The sequence below is a fragment of the Corvus hawaiiensis genome, chromosome 19 (assembly GCF_020740725.1).
Source record: "Corvus hawaiiensis isolate bCorHaw1 chromosome 19, bCorHaw1.pri.cur, whole genome shotgun sequence".
Taxonomy (NCBI): Eukaryota; Metazoa; Chordata; class Aves; order Passeriformes; family Corvidae; genus Corvus; species Corvus hawaiiensis.
Genome location: NC_063231.1, coordinates 8,061,407 through 8,076,822, shown reverse-complemented (window position 1 = coordinate 8,076,822; position 15,416 = coordinate 8,061,407). Strand labels below are relative to the sequence as shown.

The following is a 15,416-nucleotide window of genomic DNA, read 5'->3' as shown; positions in this document are numbered from 1 at the left end:
GAAGACAGGCGGGCAGCCAGAGAGGGGCTGTGTCAGCAGGGAGCAAATTTGGGATTTTTGGCCATCCTTGAAGCCCTTCTTCAGATGCAAAGGTTCACTCTGCTCTCAGGGTGCAGCTTCTGGCAGGGGAAGGTGCCCTGAGATGCATTGCTTGAGCTGACACTTGTAAGGGCCGAGTCAATCACATCCCCACTCTCCCTCCGTGTAAATACAGCCCTGCCAGGGTAAGAGGGTATTTATTTCCCAGTGCCTGACCTCCTGCCTCTTCCCATAGGATCTCTTCTCAGCACTTATCAAAGGGCCCACACGCACACCCTACGAGGATGGCCTCTTCCTCTTCGACATCCAGCTCCCCAACATCTACCCCGCTGTCCCGCCTCTCTTCCGCTACCTCTCCCAGTGCAGTGGGAGACTGAATCCCAACCTGTACGACAATGGCAAAGTGTGTGTCAGCCTCCTGGGGACCTGGATAGGCAAGGTAATGCCATCATTCGCCTGTGCCTGGCGAGCAGGGGTTGTGCTGGGCTGCTTTTGGAACAAGTCACTTCCTACCAGACTTGGCTGACATCTGCTCTTGGGTGGTGCTTGAGCTGGGATGGCTTGGGCTTTGGGCTCTGTTTTAGGTGTCTGGAGCAGATAACTGGTGTAGTTTGGCTTTTTCTGGGTCTGTATTTGGCTCAACTGTCTTTCCTCAATGAGAAGTCTGTGGTCAGAGCAGCCATAGCAGAGGTGCCAACACCAGCATGGGGTGTGTCCCATGGGTTAGGCTGTGGACAAACCATGTAGCATGGTACAAAGTCCAGCTGGAGACTTGGAACAAGCAGAGCCAGAGAAATAGGTTTTGAGCAGGACAGGGCAGCTGGGGAGGGGTTGGAATTGCTGGCTGGTGTGTAAGGTGACACCGTTCCAGACAGAGCTGGCCTGAGGGGGTGTGGTGCTGGAAAAAAATAACGGAGAGATGCATTGTTGAGATGGGACAGCAGCACATCACGTGCTTGGGGAGTCAGTTCCTTGTTCCTGCCCTGAGCCACAGGATGTCAGCAACAGGAATGCAGGGGCCTCACTTCATCTGACAGGAGTCACAGAGCAAACAGATGGTGCTTTAGCCCTTTAATATATTTGTGTGTGCATTTCAGGGGACAGAAAGGTGGACCAGTAAATCCAGTCTCCTTCAAGTACTCATCTCCATCCAAGGTAAATGGTCCTGCCAAGCCTGTGGGGCAGGAAAAGGCAGGGGGAGGAAGGGATGTTGGCTTATGGGGGGCACACAAATGGGATCTGCCACCCCAGTTGGGTTAGTGCTGCCTTTTGCTCTCACCTTGCTGGACAAAGCAGTGTCCTTATCTCTCCGCTTGAGCAGTGGAAGCAGGTGCCAGCTTTTCTCATGCCCAGAGTTCTGGCTGCATCCCAGGGCTCTGACACAATGCTTTCCCTTCTCACTGCAGCAGCCAAGCACAGAGTTGTCTGCTTGTTACTCTGAGCTGACAAAAGTGAACCACTGTGTCCTCAGCCAGTTACCAAAGTTAGTTGAAGTTGCTAAACTGGGCCTCGTTTGCAGGACTTTTTTATCCCCACTGAGTCACCCGCCCATCCTACATGGAGCATGTTTTGCACATGATGCTGGTGTTTATGCTCCTACCAAAGTAGAGAATAATCAGGGGTGTGCCTAGACGAGCCCCAGGGCTTCCTGCCATGGGGCTTTGCTCTGTGCTATCCAGTTTGGGAGCAGACAGACTGAATCACATAACTTCCTTGTGGACAACTTTCTGTGCAGGGAGCCCAGGCATGTGATGAGAAACCTTTGACACAGAGCAAGGGTTCCTGCTGACTGGAGGCAACTCCTGCTCCTCTGAACTCCCACAGTCCACCTGTATCCTCCTGTGGGGGAAGGACACCATAATAAAAGCCTTTTCTCGTTTACAAAGCCAAGGATCCAAATTTAGAAAGTGAAATACTAAATGTTTTACTGGAGCAACTTGGTGTTAGGGGGAAATCTCTCCTGCTGCCTGGGTTTTGAGAGACTCATGACCTACCCAGCTCTAATGCAGCTTGTGGCAGGCTGCCAGCAGCCTGGCAGTGCTGGTGCTGTTGCTACATACCTGTAATTTCATTAGACCAGAAGAAGCAAAGAGAAATCTTGGTAAAGGTGACTTGTCACAGTCTTCTGTGTCTCAGAACTGCACTGTCTGATGGGACTCTGCTGGATAGGGTAGAACCTGGCCAGCTCAAAGCCTGCAGCTGCAGTCTGGCCTTTGTTCTGATTAAGAGGAGGAGGAAAAGAAAAGCTTTGGTTGTGTTTGTGGGGTTTTTTTGCAGGAGGGAAGTGAAAGGAGCTATGGAACCTTTCCCTTCCTGCCCTTTTGACCTCCTCTGTTGTTGTGTGCCCTCTGCATTGTGCTGGCAGAGGGCTGTTCTTGCTAGCCAAGGAATGTGGATGCCACTCCCTGTAGAATCTGAGGTCCCCACCTCATCACACTCTGCTCCCCTTGCAACACCAGTCCTTTGCGTCCTGCAGGTTCTGGGTGTTCAGCCTGGCCTGTACTTGACCCTTGATCTTGACTCCCTTGGCAGGAGCGGACTGGCAGGAGATGGTGATTCCTCCCTTAACTTAACCCCTCGCTCTCTGTTCTCCTGGCAGGTCTCATCCTGGTGAACGAGCCCTACTACAACGAGGCGGGCTTCGACAGCGACCGGGGGCTGCAGGAGGGCTACGAGAACAGCCGCTGCTACAACGAGATGACGCTGATCCGCGTGGTGCAGTCCATGATGCAGCTGCTGCGCCGGCCCGTGGAGGTCTTCGAGCACGAGATCCGGGAGCATTTCCGCTGCAACGGCTGGCGCCTGGTGTCCCGCATCGAGTCCTGGCTGGAGACCAACGAGCTGGTGGAGCGCAGCCACGAACAGGCCAACGGGGCGGATTCTGCCTCCCTCCTGTGCGCTGGCGGCAGCCTGGCCGAGAGCCCCGGGGACACGGCGGGGGCGCTGGCAGAGTGCAGCTCGGAGCAGGGGGCGGCTGCCGAACTGTCCGACTCGGCGCTGGACGGGAAGGAGGAGCTGGACGAGTCGGAGTTCCCGACCACAACGCCCAACGCCGGCGACCTCCAACAGTACTCAGACTCGGAGAGCACAGGCCAAGCCAGGGGGGACCTGGCCAGAGACCGAACGGACGAGGGGAAGGCTGCCCAGGACTCTGCCTCGCAGCCCAGTGTGAAACCAAAGAAAAGGAGAAAGAGCTACAGGAGTTTCCTGCCGGAGAAGAGCGGTTATCCCGATATTGGGTTTCCCCTCTTCCCTTTGTCCAAGGGGTTCATTAAAAGCATCCGCGGTGTCTTGCAGCAGTACCGGGCTGCCTTAGCAGGGGCCAACATCCCAGAGTGGACAGAGGACAAATAAAACCATCAGGTTAGGGACAGGCAGGTGCAGGGGAGAAGGGAAAGCAGCAGAAAGTAAATTGGCAAATGCTGTTACCAACCAACTGGCTTCTCCTTCCAGCTTTTCTTCCTCAGCTTGGTTTGTTCCAAAGAAGGTGGTAGGCCTGATTGCTCCTCTGAGGAAAGGTTGTTTAAGCATGAGTAACTCTTTGCCCCCAACCCCTCTTCCTTCCCCCTGTCCCATGTACGTGCTCTTCTTGCAAGTTTGACCCTGCAATGGTAAGATTTGAAACCTGCACAGAAGCAGTCTTGCAGCCACGTTCCCTCTGCACTTTCATCTTGGGGCACCTTTCCACACAAGGACTCTTCCCACCCAGCGCTACACCCAGCAGTTTGTTCTGGTGGGGTTCCAGCCAGGAGAAGGGATTGCTGTAGTTTCTGGAAATGAAGGGCAATGCCCTCCCAGTCTTTTAATTTTTCTTGGCGTTCCCATGGGTTCTATGAAGTCTACCCCAGCTTATCTGTACTTAGACATTGGATTGTGTTTGCATTGGAGTTGTCTACACCATACGGAGTTGCTCTAGTCTTAGTTGTTCACCCATAGCTACGAGGTTCTTCCAGTCGGGATTGGTAGGCAGGGCCAGAGCTCTGCCCTGGCACTTGTGCTGCCCTGAGAGTGCTGCAGACTTCCCATCCAGTTCTGCAACTTCCACATCGGTCTCCTGGAGGCAAGTTTAGCCATCCCCCCACTTCTTTTTCTCCAGAGTGAGGCAAACTTCCCTTTCCCCACCATGCATGCCTGTCTTCTAGAAATACATGGGATTTGGGGTTCTGCCCTCGTTACTTGCTTAGGTACCTGTGTCTTTTGTTCCCAGCCATCCTGGCTGTCACACAGCACTACACCCACCCTGGATCCTGGCCTCACCAGGGCAGGCAGCAGCGAGTGATCCTGGGGCCTGTTGTAGATCTGGATGAACCTGGCGTGGCTGCTGCTCCCTCATCCAGCTGCACAGGGGTGTTCTGAGGCCGGGGTCACCGCGGGGAAGCCGTGTCATGGCGAGGCCCTGTTGTGGCAGCAACAGCCCTTGCTGGTTCCTGTACTGTTACAGCAGGGCTGGTTTGGGCTGTTATCAGCTCCTGCCCTTGCCAGCCGTTTCCCGTGGTGGCTTGGCTGTGGCCAGCAGCACTGTGGGCACAGCACATCCCATCCCTGATCCCAACCACGGCACTGCCAGGCACTCTGGGAAACACCTGGCGAGGGCAGCCTGTGTTTCACAGCCTGAGCTGGCCACTGTGAGCACTTTGAAGCAGTGACTTGCCAGAGTCCCCTGGTCAAGTGCCTTTCCTGAGGCCTCTGGTCCTGTCTGCACACACCTTCACTTGGAGCTGGGTGGTCACGCTCCAGCCCTGCTGCCTTTGCCTGGTGCTCAGGCATTGGAGAGGCTCCCACGTAGCATCCACGGGGAGCACAGCCTGTCAGGGAGAGTCCTTCCAGCTGCGCAGGGAGACAGTGGTGCCAGGCTTCCCGGGGAGGAGTCAGGCTGAGCACATGGTTCTGCCAGAGGTAAGGATGGAGCCAAAGCTCTCCTTTGCTTTTGCTCTTGCTCAGCATGGCTGTGGTTAGAAGCGGAGAACAGCTGGAGAATCCCAGGATGTTGGTGCGGTGCTTTTTGCTCCCGGAGACACCAAGGGCTGCACCCACCAGCCCAAATCCACCCCCTCCACCCCAGCTCCCTGTGCTTTCCTGCTGCTCCTGTGATGCTCCTGAGCCAGAGGCTGGCTGCACAAAGCCCTTCTCGTGGCCCCATCCACCATCGGGACTTTGGAAGACGCATCCTCCTCCCGGTGCTCCCGAGGATGCAGGGCTTGGCTGTGATGAAGACCTGGGCTGCAGAGCTCCCCAGACACCGCTCTGTGGGTGGATCATCTGTGCAGCAGCTCCGGCCCTGCTTCAGGAGCCCTCCCTGCCTGGCAGGTGGGAAGTCTGGCAAATCCTGCTTTGGGATGCAGAGAGGTGCTGGGAGCTGCGGGCGGGGCAGGGCGAGCTGGAGCTGTAGCCATGGCCACGTCCGGGAGTGAATGGATCCCTTTGAGCAGAGCGAGGGAGGGCTGGGGGCAAGCGGGGCCAGGGGCTGAGGCCGCTGCTCCCAGGGCAGAGGAAGAACAGGCAGAGAGTCTGATTGCAGGCAAAACCAGGTTCGTGATCCAGACACTGACATCCTCTGTCCCCAGAGCCGGGCTGTGAGAGCCCCTAGACCCACAGGAGCAGGGACAAGGGGGAGGGAGAAACCCTCTGGGGGTGGAGGAGCTGTAAGGGTTCCCCTTTTCCCCTCCTTTACTCTGCAGCTCTCATCTCACAGGGCAGGGGTTGGGCAGGCACCACGTCTTCCCCTTCACTCAAAAAGTCTCTGATCCTAGACAAGAGCTTTTGCACAGGCTGGGCTCCCTCCGAGGAGGTGTATGTTGGCCTTCTGGAAGGGGACGCTGCTCCCCCCAGCACCACTCGCTCTCTGCAGCTGTCCCAAACCCAAGCGTGCACAGAGGTTTACAAATTTTCTAAAGCTTTTGATAATGTGAAGCTCCTGGGTGATGAGGTTGGTGGTGAGCACACTGCAGCTATGTAATTTTTTGTGTATGTATGTAATATTTAAGGGTAACAAAATTTAAAAGGCTAAAACCTTAAAAAAAAAAATTTAAAAACACACAAAAAAAGCCAAAGCATGATGCATATTGTTAGCCTTAAAACTGGCTACACGACTGTGTGATGTACAAATGAGAGCAGACTGTAACTGTTTTAAGTGCTGGGGATGGGGAAGAAGCATTACAAAATCAGTTTGTAGCCTTGATTCTGTACAGTATTTAATGAATAAAAAAACAAACCTGACTATTGAGGCCATGCTTAGAGGTGTGTTGTTCACGTGCAGATGTGGATGCTTGGTTGCTTATGATATATGTATAAAGTGCTGTGTGACCATTAAAACTTTTTTTACCTGCAGATTTTTTTTGTTTGGCTAACCAAGGTGTAATAAAGGAGGGAAGATGACTTGCCATTAAATTTTGCCTCTGTGAGTAGTTCTGTGAGTTGTCTTTTTCTTTCCCCCACCCACCCCCTGCCACGCTTTTGGCACTTGCCCCTCTCTGGGGCATCCCCGCGCCAGCCTCGGGGCTGGATGGGGTCCCACTGGCTGAATCGTGCCTGGTGAGCCCAGAGGGGTCCAGGCAGGTCTGGCAGGGAGGGGCTGCCTCTGTGGCTCCCTATAAACGGTTCCCCAAGCCCCTGATTTACAGAGGGCATCTGTCAGGCTGGGAGGTTTTGTTTCCTGTGGTCCTTGCTGGCGCCTGGGGCCCATGGGTGGCTCAGTGTGTGCCCCAGCACGGCTGCTGGCGGCCCCGGTGCTCAGGGCCAGACTCGGGGCAAAAAAAACCCCCCTTTTGCAGCCCCCCAGCCTGGTAGGCCCCTGGGAGCTGTGCCCTGCCCCTCACCTCAGCACCCAGGTAAGTGTGGGATGGATGGGGTTGGACACAGCCGTGTCCGAGCCGCTGGGGGCCGAGGGCATCCCGCACCTGCCGGGTGCTGCTGGAAGCTGGAGCCCTCCCTGCTGTGGAGTCGGGAGTCCTGGCTCTTGTTTTGTCCCTCTGGAAGCCCTCCCTGGCCCCCTCAGCCTGCAGGAGCAGCTCGAGGGGCACGACAGGGGCAGTGTCTCGGTTGTTCACAGCACCCTCTGCCCCCTCCCTGGGTCCCGGGAGCTGTGCGGGAGCAGCAGCCCGGGAAGAGCCCTTTGCTGCCGTCCAACAGGTTTTGGAAGCAGATGGGTGATGGCAGAGCTGTGCAGCGAAACCGGGGAAAGGGAGGGCAAGGGCGATCCCGGCCAACCTGCTGCTGAGAGCCGCACGGCCCTCCCGGGAGGAGCCTGCAGGGAGCTTTTCAGGCGCTGTGAGCCCGAGCGGCTCCGCTCTGCTGATCCGTGTCCCCTGACAGAGACGGCGAGAGCTCTGAGCGCATCCCCTGCCATGGGCTCTCCCTCCAGCAGCTCAACAGGGTTAGAGAGTTATTGCTCAGCCTGTTTTTACACCTGGCCCGATGCCACGGGGAAAATAACTTTATTTCGGGAGGTGGTTCCCAGCTGCTGCCTGCCCTGCTGGCTCAAGAACAGGGCTCCTCTCCATGAGCAAGTGAGGCCATGGGGGGAGGACAATCGTGCTCTTCTTTCCCGGATCTGCCATCCTAATTGCATACTTTGCAGTTGAATAAATGCAAACAGCCACCACTGTTTACTCTTCTGCTTTGTACTTGAGCGCTGAAAATGAGGTTTAATTACTGCAATTTTATGCCAAAGAGGCTGAGTAATCCCCCCCCCAGGCAAGCCCCAGGGCAGGGACCTGTAGCAGGGCTCCAGCTGGCCCCCGGCAGCCCGAGAAAAGGGATGCAAGAGCCCCCCAAAGGGCCCCTGCTGCCGGCAGAAAGCCAAACCCCTCAGCTCCAACGACCCCCTCCTTGAACCTCTTCCATGAGCCCTTCCCTGCTGTCGCTCAGATGCACCGAACTTTCCCCAGGATGTCCCCAAGTGTCACCGCAGGGCTGAGCTCCCTGGATCCGATCAGCCTCAGCGGGAGGCTGAGCAGGGAGGCATCGCTGCACCCCAAAAACGGGGGTGGGTGGTGGCAGCAATGCTCCATGTCCTGCGTCCTCAGCATCTCCCCTGGGAGCATCTGAGGGCCCCTCGTTCCGTGCTGCTCCTGGCCCCAGGACGTCCGGGAGCAAAGGGCTGCGGTGCTGACCTAAACCTGTCCTCCTGTCCATGTAGCCAGGCCATGGGTGAGCCCTGCCCCTGCCAGCAGCCGTGAGCTCGGATTCAAAACCCAGGGAGGATTTTTTTTGCAAACGCTAGATATTTATTTTGCATTTCTCACAAGAATAAACTTCGCTTCTACAGGAAGCTTTGGGTAGAAACATTCTTAAAAAAGTCGGTTTATTGTATTAGATCTATTGGTCCTGACCCTCCCTGGGGGGTGGCTCCGGGGCGGGGACACAGCAATGCCACCGTGTGCGTCCGAGCTGGGGAGGGGACGGGGCTGTGCCGGCGCAGCCGCCTGGGGGCCGGGACCTCGTACCAGGATAAAACACGCTGGCATCTCGCCGGCACCGAGTACCTGATGGGGCTTGTGGCTCATTTTTGGGACAGCACTGGTGGCTGGCCCAAGGGGGTAAAGCTAAGCATGGGGGCAAGCGAGGGGATGAGCCCCACGCCCCCCAAGACCTATTGCTATGGAAGGAGGGGGTTCCTGAGTGGGAGGAAGGCTCTGCCACCCTGGCGCCGGGCCGTGCCGGCAGCTCAGCGCTGCAGGGAGGGCGAATGCGGAGCTCAGGAGCCGCTGAGGACGCGGCAGAGGCGGGTGTGGACCTGGCCCTGCACGGGCTCGCAGGCCAGCGCCTCCCCATCCACTGTCATGATGCCCGCGGCCACCCGCGGCTCCAGGCGGAACGCCCGGACGGGGACGTAGCACAGGTGGGGACAGTTCAAGTCCAGGTGGGTCCCCCTGGACATGGCCAGGAAGAGCTTCAGCAGCGTCACGCGGCTGATGCCGGCCTTCATGTAGAAGAGGTGGATGCAGCCATCGTGCAGCCGGGCCGCCGGTGCCATCAGCAGGTTGGTGCCCAGGTGGGACTGGTAGATGGCATAGACCAGGACAAACTCCTCCTCGGGGACCACGGTCCAGTGCGCGGGCACGGGCTGGCCCAGCGGCACCAGCAGCGAGTCGGGGGGCGGGGAGCCGGGCGCTTCTGTCCCCGCCGGCTGCGGGATGTGGCCATTGGTGACGGGCGCGTGGGGGTCCCGGGGTGCCGGGGAGCTGCCCTGCTCCGTGGCCATGGGCAGGTAGGACAGGCGGCCCTGGTACACCCTGAGCTTGGCCAGGCACTGCAGGGTGCCCAGGGTGAAGCGGGCGCTGCCCAGCCAGCGGTACTTCTCACTGTCGATGTCCACGTCCGAGATGAAGCCCCAGCCAAAGCCCAGGAAGGAGAAGAAGCGCTTGCCCGAGGCCGTGCTCAGAGATACCAGGTCCATCTGCGTGTTCAGCCCCTTGCACAGGATGAAGGTGCAGTTTGTCAGCAGCTTTTTCTTGGCGACGTGGTCGTAGCTGTGAGGGATGGAGAAGGTGAGTTTGGAGCTCAGGACTCCTCCTGCTGCCCCAGCATCCAGCTGCAGACCTCACCCTTGTGTCATGGCTGGGATATGTCCCAGCTGGGTGACAGTGTCCCTCAGGAACAGCTGCTGGGAGTGATTTTGCTGGGGGTGGGAGGGATAAACCAGTTCCTGAAAGAGGGAACCGCGTCAGGGCAATCCTGGTCCCCCACACCACAGGACTGGCTGTGCCTGGGGTGGGTCCTTTGGGTTAAAGCTTTACCAGTCTCTGGCCACAGAGCACAGAAAGGGAGTGGGAGGAGCAGGATACACAGGGATGACATCCCTTGCTCACAGCTGGGGCACTGTGGGGAGTGAGGACTCTGACAGGCACCCCTGGGCATCCCAGCACCCTCCCCTGGGCCAGAGCCCCACACAGCCTTTCTCTTCCCTCATCCCTGCCTGGTTCCAGTGCAGCCCCGAGTGCTGGCGGGCGCAGGGGTCAGCAGGTGCCCCATGGGGCTGGGACTCACCCTGCATAGTAGTTGATGGAGGCTGCCAGGGCGTTCCCAGAGCCTCCTGGCAGGATGCACAGTGGCTTCTTCATGGCTTCCTTCCAGTCCGGACGCTCCATGAGTCCGTTCACCACCTGCAGGGATGAAGGAGCCTGTGGTCCCCAAGGGCCCTGCCCAGCCTGGGGGGAGCAGAGCCCACGGTGCCCCTGCCCAGGGCAGCACAGAAGCCATGGCTGCTTTACTCCAAGCTTGGTGCCATCTCTCCTTTGCCATTCCCTGCCTGACTTGGTGACTCAGGGCTTGGCTCTTGCCCCAGGACCCCCCTTGTCCCAGCTCCCTGCCCAGCCCCGTGGTGCCCCTCACCTCGAACAGCAGCCCATCCCCAGACATGACCACCAGCGTGTCCCACTGTGACAGGTCCTCATCTCGCACCTTCTCATGCGCGTGGTGGGGTCTTTCTGTCGGGGAAAGTGGAGAGGTTTGAGCATCACCCTCTGTCCCTCTGCCCTTCCTGCTGCCACCCCCCAGACAGTGACCCCAGTCCCAGATGGTGACCCCAGCCAGGGATGCAGGAGGCAAGTCACTCCTCAAGTGCAACCATCCTGCAGGACCCAGAGCTGTGCTGATGCAGGGAGTCAGAGGCCCTTGGAGGAACTCGTCTCCATGTGGCAGTGCCCAGGTAGGATCCCTGGGCAGGAAGGGAGGAGGAGGACAAGGAGGAGCTGCTCACGGACTCACCGGTGACGAAGACAGTGGTGGCAATGTCGGCCTCGGCCAGCATGGGCTGCACCACTGCCTGGAAGTCATCGAGGGCACGGCCGGAGCCGCTCTGTGGGTTCAGCAGCACCAGCGCGTGGCAGGGCCGGGGCAGCACCCCATAGCTGTCACCTGGGGGGGACAGGGGGCTCAGGGTGCTGGGTCATGGCCCTGCCCTGGGAGGGCATGGCCAGCCAGGGCAGCATTTGCCAAAACCAAAAGGGGAAGGGGAACTGGCCCTCCCCCATCCTCACAAGCTCCCTGGGCTGCAACCCGACCCAGAGGCAACAGGGGTGAGCAGGGATGGGGGTCCCTGCTGGGAATGCTGGAGAGGCGGCAGAGACGGGACACAGGGGCCTGCAGGGACTCATCCTGAGCTCCCCTGCGATCAGCAGAGATGTTCACACCCAGGATGCAGCCCTGCAGCACTCCAGCCATACCAGAGTGGGGGGGGGGGGGGGGAGGGATGAGAACTCCAGGTCCCAATTCCCCACATCCACCCAGATGGAGTAGGGCCAGGACAGACAGTTGTGCCAGCAGACGGACGTTCCTGCTTCCCCTGCTCCCCACGGGGCTCAGGTTTCGCCTGCAAGGGCCTCAGCCCGGCTGTAATTACAAGCCTGGCAGGGGTCCCATCCCTCTGCCTCCCCAGTTGCTTCCAGCCTCTCCTTCCCCAAGCCCAGTGGTCCCCATGCAGGGGGACGGGGGGAGGCCACTGAGCTGCCCTGTGAGGGAGGCACAGGGAGGAGGAGGAGGAGGAGGAGGAAGGCAGGATCCCCAGGTGCTGCTGGGCACCCCAAGCCCTGAAGTGAGGGAGGGCAGCGGCCTCAGGCTCTCACAGCGCCTCTGCAGATCCCTGGCTCTGCAGGGGGAAGCCAGTTTTGGGGTGGCTGGGGGTGTCCCCACCAGCTCTGGGCCCCCTGAGCTGTGAGCCCGGCCCAGGGGGGTGCAGGTGGCCACCCCAGCACACGGACACAGCACGAGGCTGCACCTGCTGACTCAGCAGGAAGAGCTGCTGAGTCAGGACAGAGAGGCCTTTCCCAGCACTGTCCTGGGCCAGGAACCCCCTCTCAGCCCCACTGGGCTGGGGTGCCCCCGCTTCATCTGCACACCTGCAGTGATTTGAGCTGTTTGAACACGCGAGCTAAACCCTCCCCGCCCCCCACAGTGGGGACAGTGGTGGGGAGAGGTGAACGTGGGGCCACGGAGGTCACCTCCCCTGGGTGACATCTGGCATCACACCTGTCATGGCCACGAGCTCCACAAGCTGCCCGTGGGGAGGTGGGACTGGAGCATCCCATCTCCATGCCCGCGCCAGCCCTGGGAGCACACAGAGCTCTGCTGATTTCATCACCACCAGGATTATTTCCTGGCCCCATGGATGACCCAGTGGTGCTGTCACCCTCCAGGACACCTCCTTGTCCCTTTGCCAGCTGCTTGGGACCTGCCACCAAGTCCACAACTAAGATCTGCCTGTGAGAGCTCCAGGGCACTGGCTCCAAGCTGGTTTTCCCCACTGCTGCCCAGGCCCCCCCTCCCTCCCCAGCCCCTTATCAGTGGCTTCCAGACACAAAGGGACCAGCTGCCCTCAGGGAAAGCAGTGAAGCACACGGAGCAGAGGCCACTCCAGCTTGGGTCAGGGATAACAAAAAGCAACCCCAGGGCTGGGCTGACCCTGCTCCCTACCCTTTGGAGCTTCCCTGGTCCCCACAGGCACTAAATCCCCTCCAAGCAAATGCAGACAAGCCCCACACAGGGTTTGGGCTCAAGCCCCAGCTGCTGGAGGCACGTGATGGGGGGCTTTTCTCTCTTTCTCCCCTCCAGCCCTGGATATTGAAAAGCAAAGGCCAAAGGCGCTTCAAAAGCCTAAATGCAGTTTTTAACCCCACAGTGTTAACCAGGCACATCGTTTCTCACACACACACGGAGCTGCAGCTGGGTCTTGCCTAAAAATCCTGCCCAGACCTGTGGGTGCTGCCCTGTGGCCTCCTCTGGGTAGGAGGGAAAGGCTGGGACCCCAAGGATCAGCTCCTTGGCTGGAGGGGGAAAACAAACCCTGCTCAGGGCACAGAGGGATGCCATGACTCCCTCCCAAGGGACAGACTGCTGGTACCAGGCTGTGAGTAGTGACAGGAGTGATCCCAGTGACACCAGCAGCACCAGGCTCTGCCCTGTGGTGGAACTGGAGGGTGCTGGATCACAGCTGGAGCCCAGCAGTGGTGATGCACAGGGAGACAGATTTCAGCAGCATCCTGACCCATCCAACCCTTCCTGTTGCACAATGCCGGCCAGTCCCTGGCATCCCAGCAAGATTCCACTTCCCAGCACAGTGGAAAGCACACGCTTTCAGCCTCAAATGCTGAGTAGAGCAGAATCTGAGTCAGCAGGAGGAAGGGGCTCCAGCTGCTGCCACAAACTCTGCTCCAGTCCCTCTGCCCACATCCTCCCATGTGACGTGTCCTGGCCGTGCTCAGGCCGGGACCACACTGCCACAGATCCACTGTCTGCAGCCCAAGCCACTCCACTGCATCCCTGCATCCTTCTGGAAACTCTCTGGGCACAAGGAGCAAGCGTACCAGGCAGAATAAGGCTTGGGCTGAGCTTCCTGGGGCTGGATTTCCCTGTTGGGACACAGGCCTTGGGGCAATTTGTTCCCTCCTGGATGGTTGCAGTTTGGGACACGCTGCAGGCAGCCCCAGCTTTGGGGTTATCAGCTGCTGAGGGACTTTCTGTTTATGCCTTAGGGTGAAATGAGGAGGGGGAATCATCCCTGCTGCAGCATTCCACAGGGCTTTTATCCCAGAGGATGCTGGAGCTGCAATAGCACCAGGATGGGATCGCTGGTGGCTCCCCAGGTCCCCTCCCCGCGGGGACAGGGTGACAGGACTCTCTGCACGGACTCACCCGCAGCTTCCCAGCACGGCCTTATCAGCCCCGCACAGGCCTCTCTGCCGGCACGTGCGAGCCCAGGGTGTGGACGAGGGGCATTTTTAGCTCTGTCCCAAACTGAGGGAGGAGGATTGCAAATCCTGCTGGCCCTCAGCGAGAAAAGTGACTGCAAAATTCTGCACTGCCTTCTCCCATCCTCCTTCCCCCGGCTCCCTCGAGGCCCCTGCGTGCAACGAGCTGCTCCTGCCCGGCACCCTCGCACCGCCTGCTCACAGGGCGAGGGTTGGAAAGCGCCTGGAGACTTCCAGCTGCAGAGTTCAGGCTGGAAATAGAGCTGGGGAACTGGTTCTGCCCTCACCCCATTCCACTGGATTTTTTTGTAATTCTTTAGGAAGAGAGACAGAAAGTTGTTTTGTAGCTGCAGGTCATGTAAAAAAAAGGAGCTGCATTTTAAAATTCAAGCAAGGAAGAGCTGGGCTAAATGTGATTTGACAGGATCCCTCTAACCGCATGCCTCTTAATTTCCAAGTCTGATCAGAGCGACTGGACAGCCAAATAAATGAAGTAGTGCATATAATTGAATCTCTGCTCAGATGTTCAACTATCTGCCAGGACGCCCTGCCCTGCCTGCGGGAGCTGGGGGACGCGGCCCCCAAGCAGGACCCTCCCCTTCCAGACACTGACAGCTCCCGAGGGGAGCAGGATCAGAAACTCAGACCTCACCAGGCTGCCCTGAGATCCCGCTGGACCGCGGGGGTCCTGGGGGGGGGTCTGCCTGCCCCCAAATCCCAAGTGATGGATGGGACCTGCTGGGGACAGCGCCTGGCTCCCATCCTGCCTGCGTCAGCAATGATTACTTTTTTTTTCCTTGGATCATGCTGCCCTTTGGAGCTCTGGAGTTATCGAACGGGAGCAATCGGGGGGAGGGGGGGTGCAAAGGGCCCCCATAGTGCGACCACGTCCCTGCTGCCCCTTCAAATTAAGGGTGAAAGGGGAGAGAAACCACCAACCCCTGCGCGCGGGGATGTCCCTGTCCCCCCCCCCAGACTCGGGGGAGGGTGGGGGTAGGGCGGGGGTCCGAGTGACCCCACGGGGACGCCGGTCACCCCCCGTCTGTGTCCCCGCCGTGCCCCCCGCAACGCGACACCGCGCAGCGCCCCGGCTCGGGCGCAGCCGTCCCGCGTGGGGCCCGGCGGCGGAGCGACCCCGGCCGCCACCCCGACCCCCGCACGGCCCCGGCGCAGCCCCGAGCCCCGCGGGCAGCGGTGCCGGGCGGGCGCGGGGGAGGCTCGGCACTCACCGTCCTGCGCGGGCACGGTGGGCACGGCGAGCTCGCGGATGCGGCGGCTCCAGGCCTGGGCGATGCGCAGGTTGCCCTCGGCATCGGGACCCCGGGAGACGCGGAAGGTCCGCTCCAGGCGCTGGCGGGCGGGCGGCCCCCAGCGCGGCCCCCGCAGCGGGTAACACACCAGCGAGAAGCAGGCGGCGGCCGCGGCCGCGGGGAAGGCGGCCGAGCCCACGCAGTCGGCCAGGCGGAGCGCGGCGTCGGGACCGGCCGAGCCGCCCGGGCAGCCGCCGGCACGCCGCACCTGCAGCTCCCGGGCCGTCAGGGACAGCGAGCAGGCGGCGGCACCGGGGCCCGGCCCCGCGCCGAAGATGCCTTGAAGCAGCACCGGGCCCCCGCCGGGCTCCGGGGGAGCGCGGCGGCCGGCGGCCATCGGCGGAGCGGGCGCGGAGCGGAGCGGGAGGCACCGGGGAGCGCC

General features: G+C 59.8%; 2 protein-coding genes across 2 annotated transcripts in view; one reads left to right on the top strand and one right to left on the bottom strand.

Moving 5' to 3' along the window:
• The window catches only part of UBE2O (ubiquitin conjugating enzyme E2 O), a 62,425-nt gene extending 55,982 nt beyond the window's left edge, over window positions 1-6,443 (top strand). Inside the window, exons 16-18 of the mRNA XM_048323581.1 lie at window positions 275-478; window positions 1,137-1,194; window positions 2,639-6,443. Coding sequence (XP_048179538.1) covers window positions 275-478; window positions 1,137-1,194; window positions 2,639-3,393 — 1,017 coding nt within the window. The 3' untranslated portion in view covers window positions 3,394-6,443. The remainder of the gene's footprint in view (window positions 1-274; window positions 479-1,136; window positions 1,195-2,638) is intronic.
• A 1,798-nt stretch (window positions 6,444-8,241) lies between these two features.
• On the bottom strand, window positions 8,242-15,386 carry SPHK1 (sphingosine kinase 1). The gene is made up of 5 exons (XM_048323962.1): window positions 14,954-15,386; window positions 10,747-10,896; window positions 10,372-10,466; window positions 10,027-10,142; window positions 8,242-9,509 (listed from the first exon to the last, which is right to left on the bottom strand). Exons 1-5 carry the CDS (start codon window positions 15,369-15,371, stop codon window positions 8,735-8,737), a joined length of 1,554 nt encoding a protein of 517 aa, XP_048179919.1. The 5' UTR covers window positions 15,372-15,386; the 3' UTR covers window positions 8,242-8,734.
• Between the last annotated feature and the right edge of the window lie 30 nt (window positions 15,387-15,416).

What these genes read in the sequence shown, in the direction of transcription:
- SPHK1 (XM_048323962.1), bottom strand. Translation starts at nt 15,371, where the DNA reads ATGGCCGCCGGCCGCCGCGCTCCCCCGGAGCCCGGCGGGGGCCCGGTG. An exon ending in CACCGTGCCCGCGCAGGACG is followed by an intron (nt 10,897 to 14,953) that starts GTGAGTGCCGAG and finishes TGTCCCCCCCAG; the next exon opens with GTGACAGCTATGGGGTGCTG. An exon ending in CACCACTGTCTTCGTCACCG is followed by an intron (nt 10,467 to 10,746) that starts GTGAGTCCGTGA and finishes TTTCCCCGACAG; the next exon opens with AAAGACCCCACCACGCGCAT.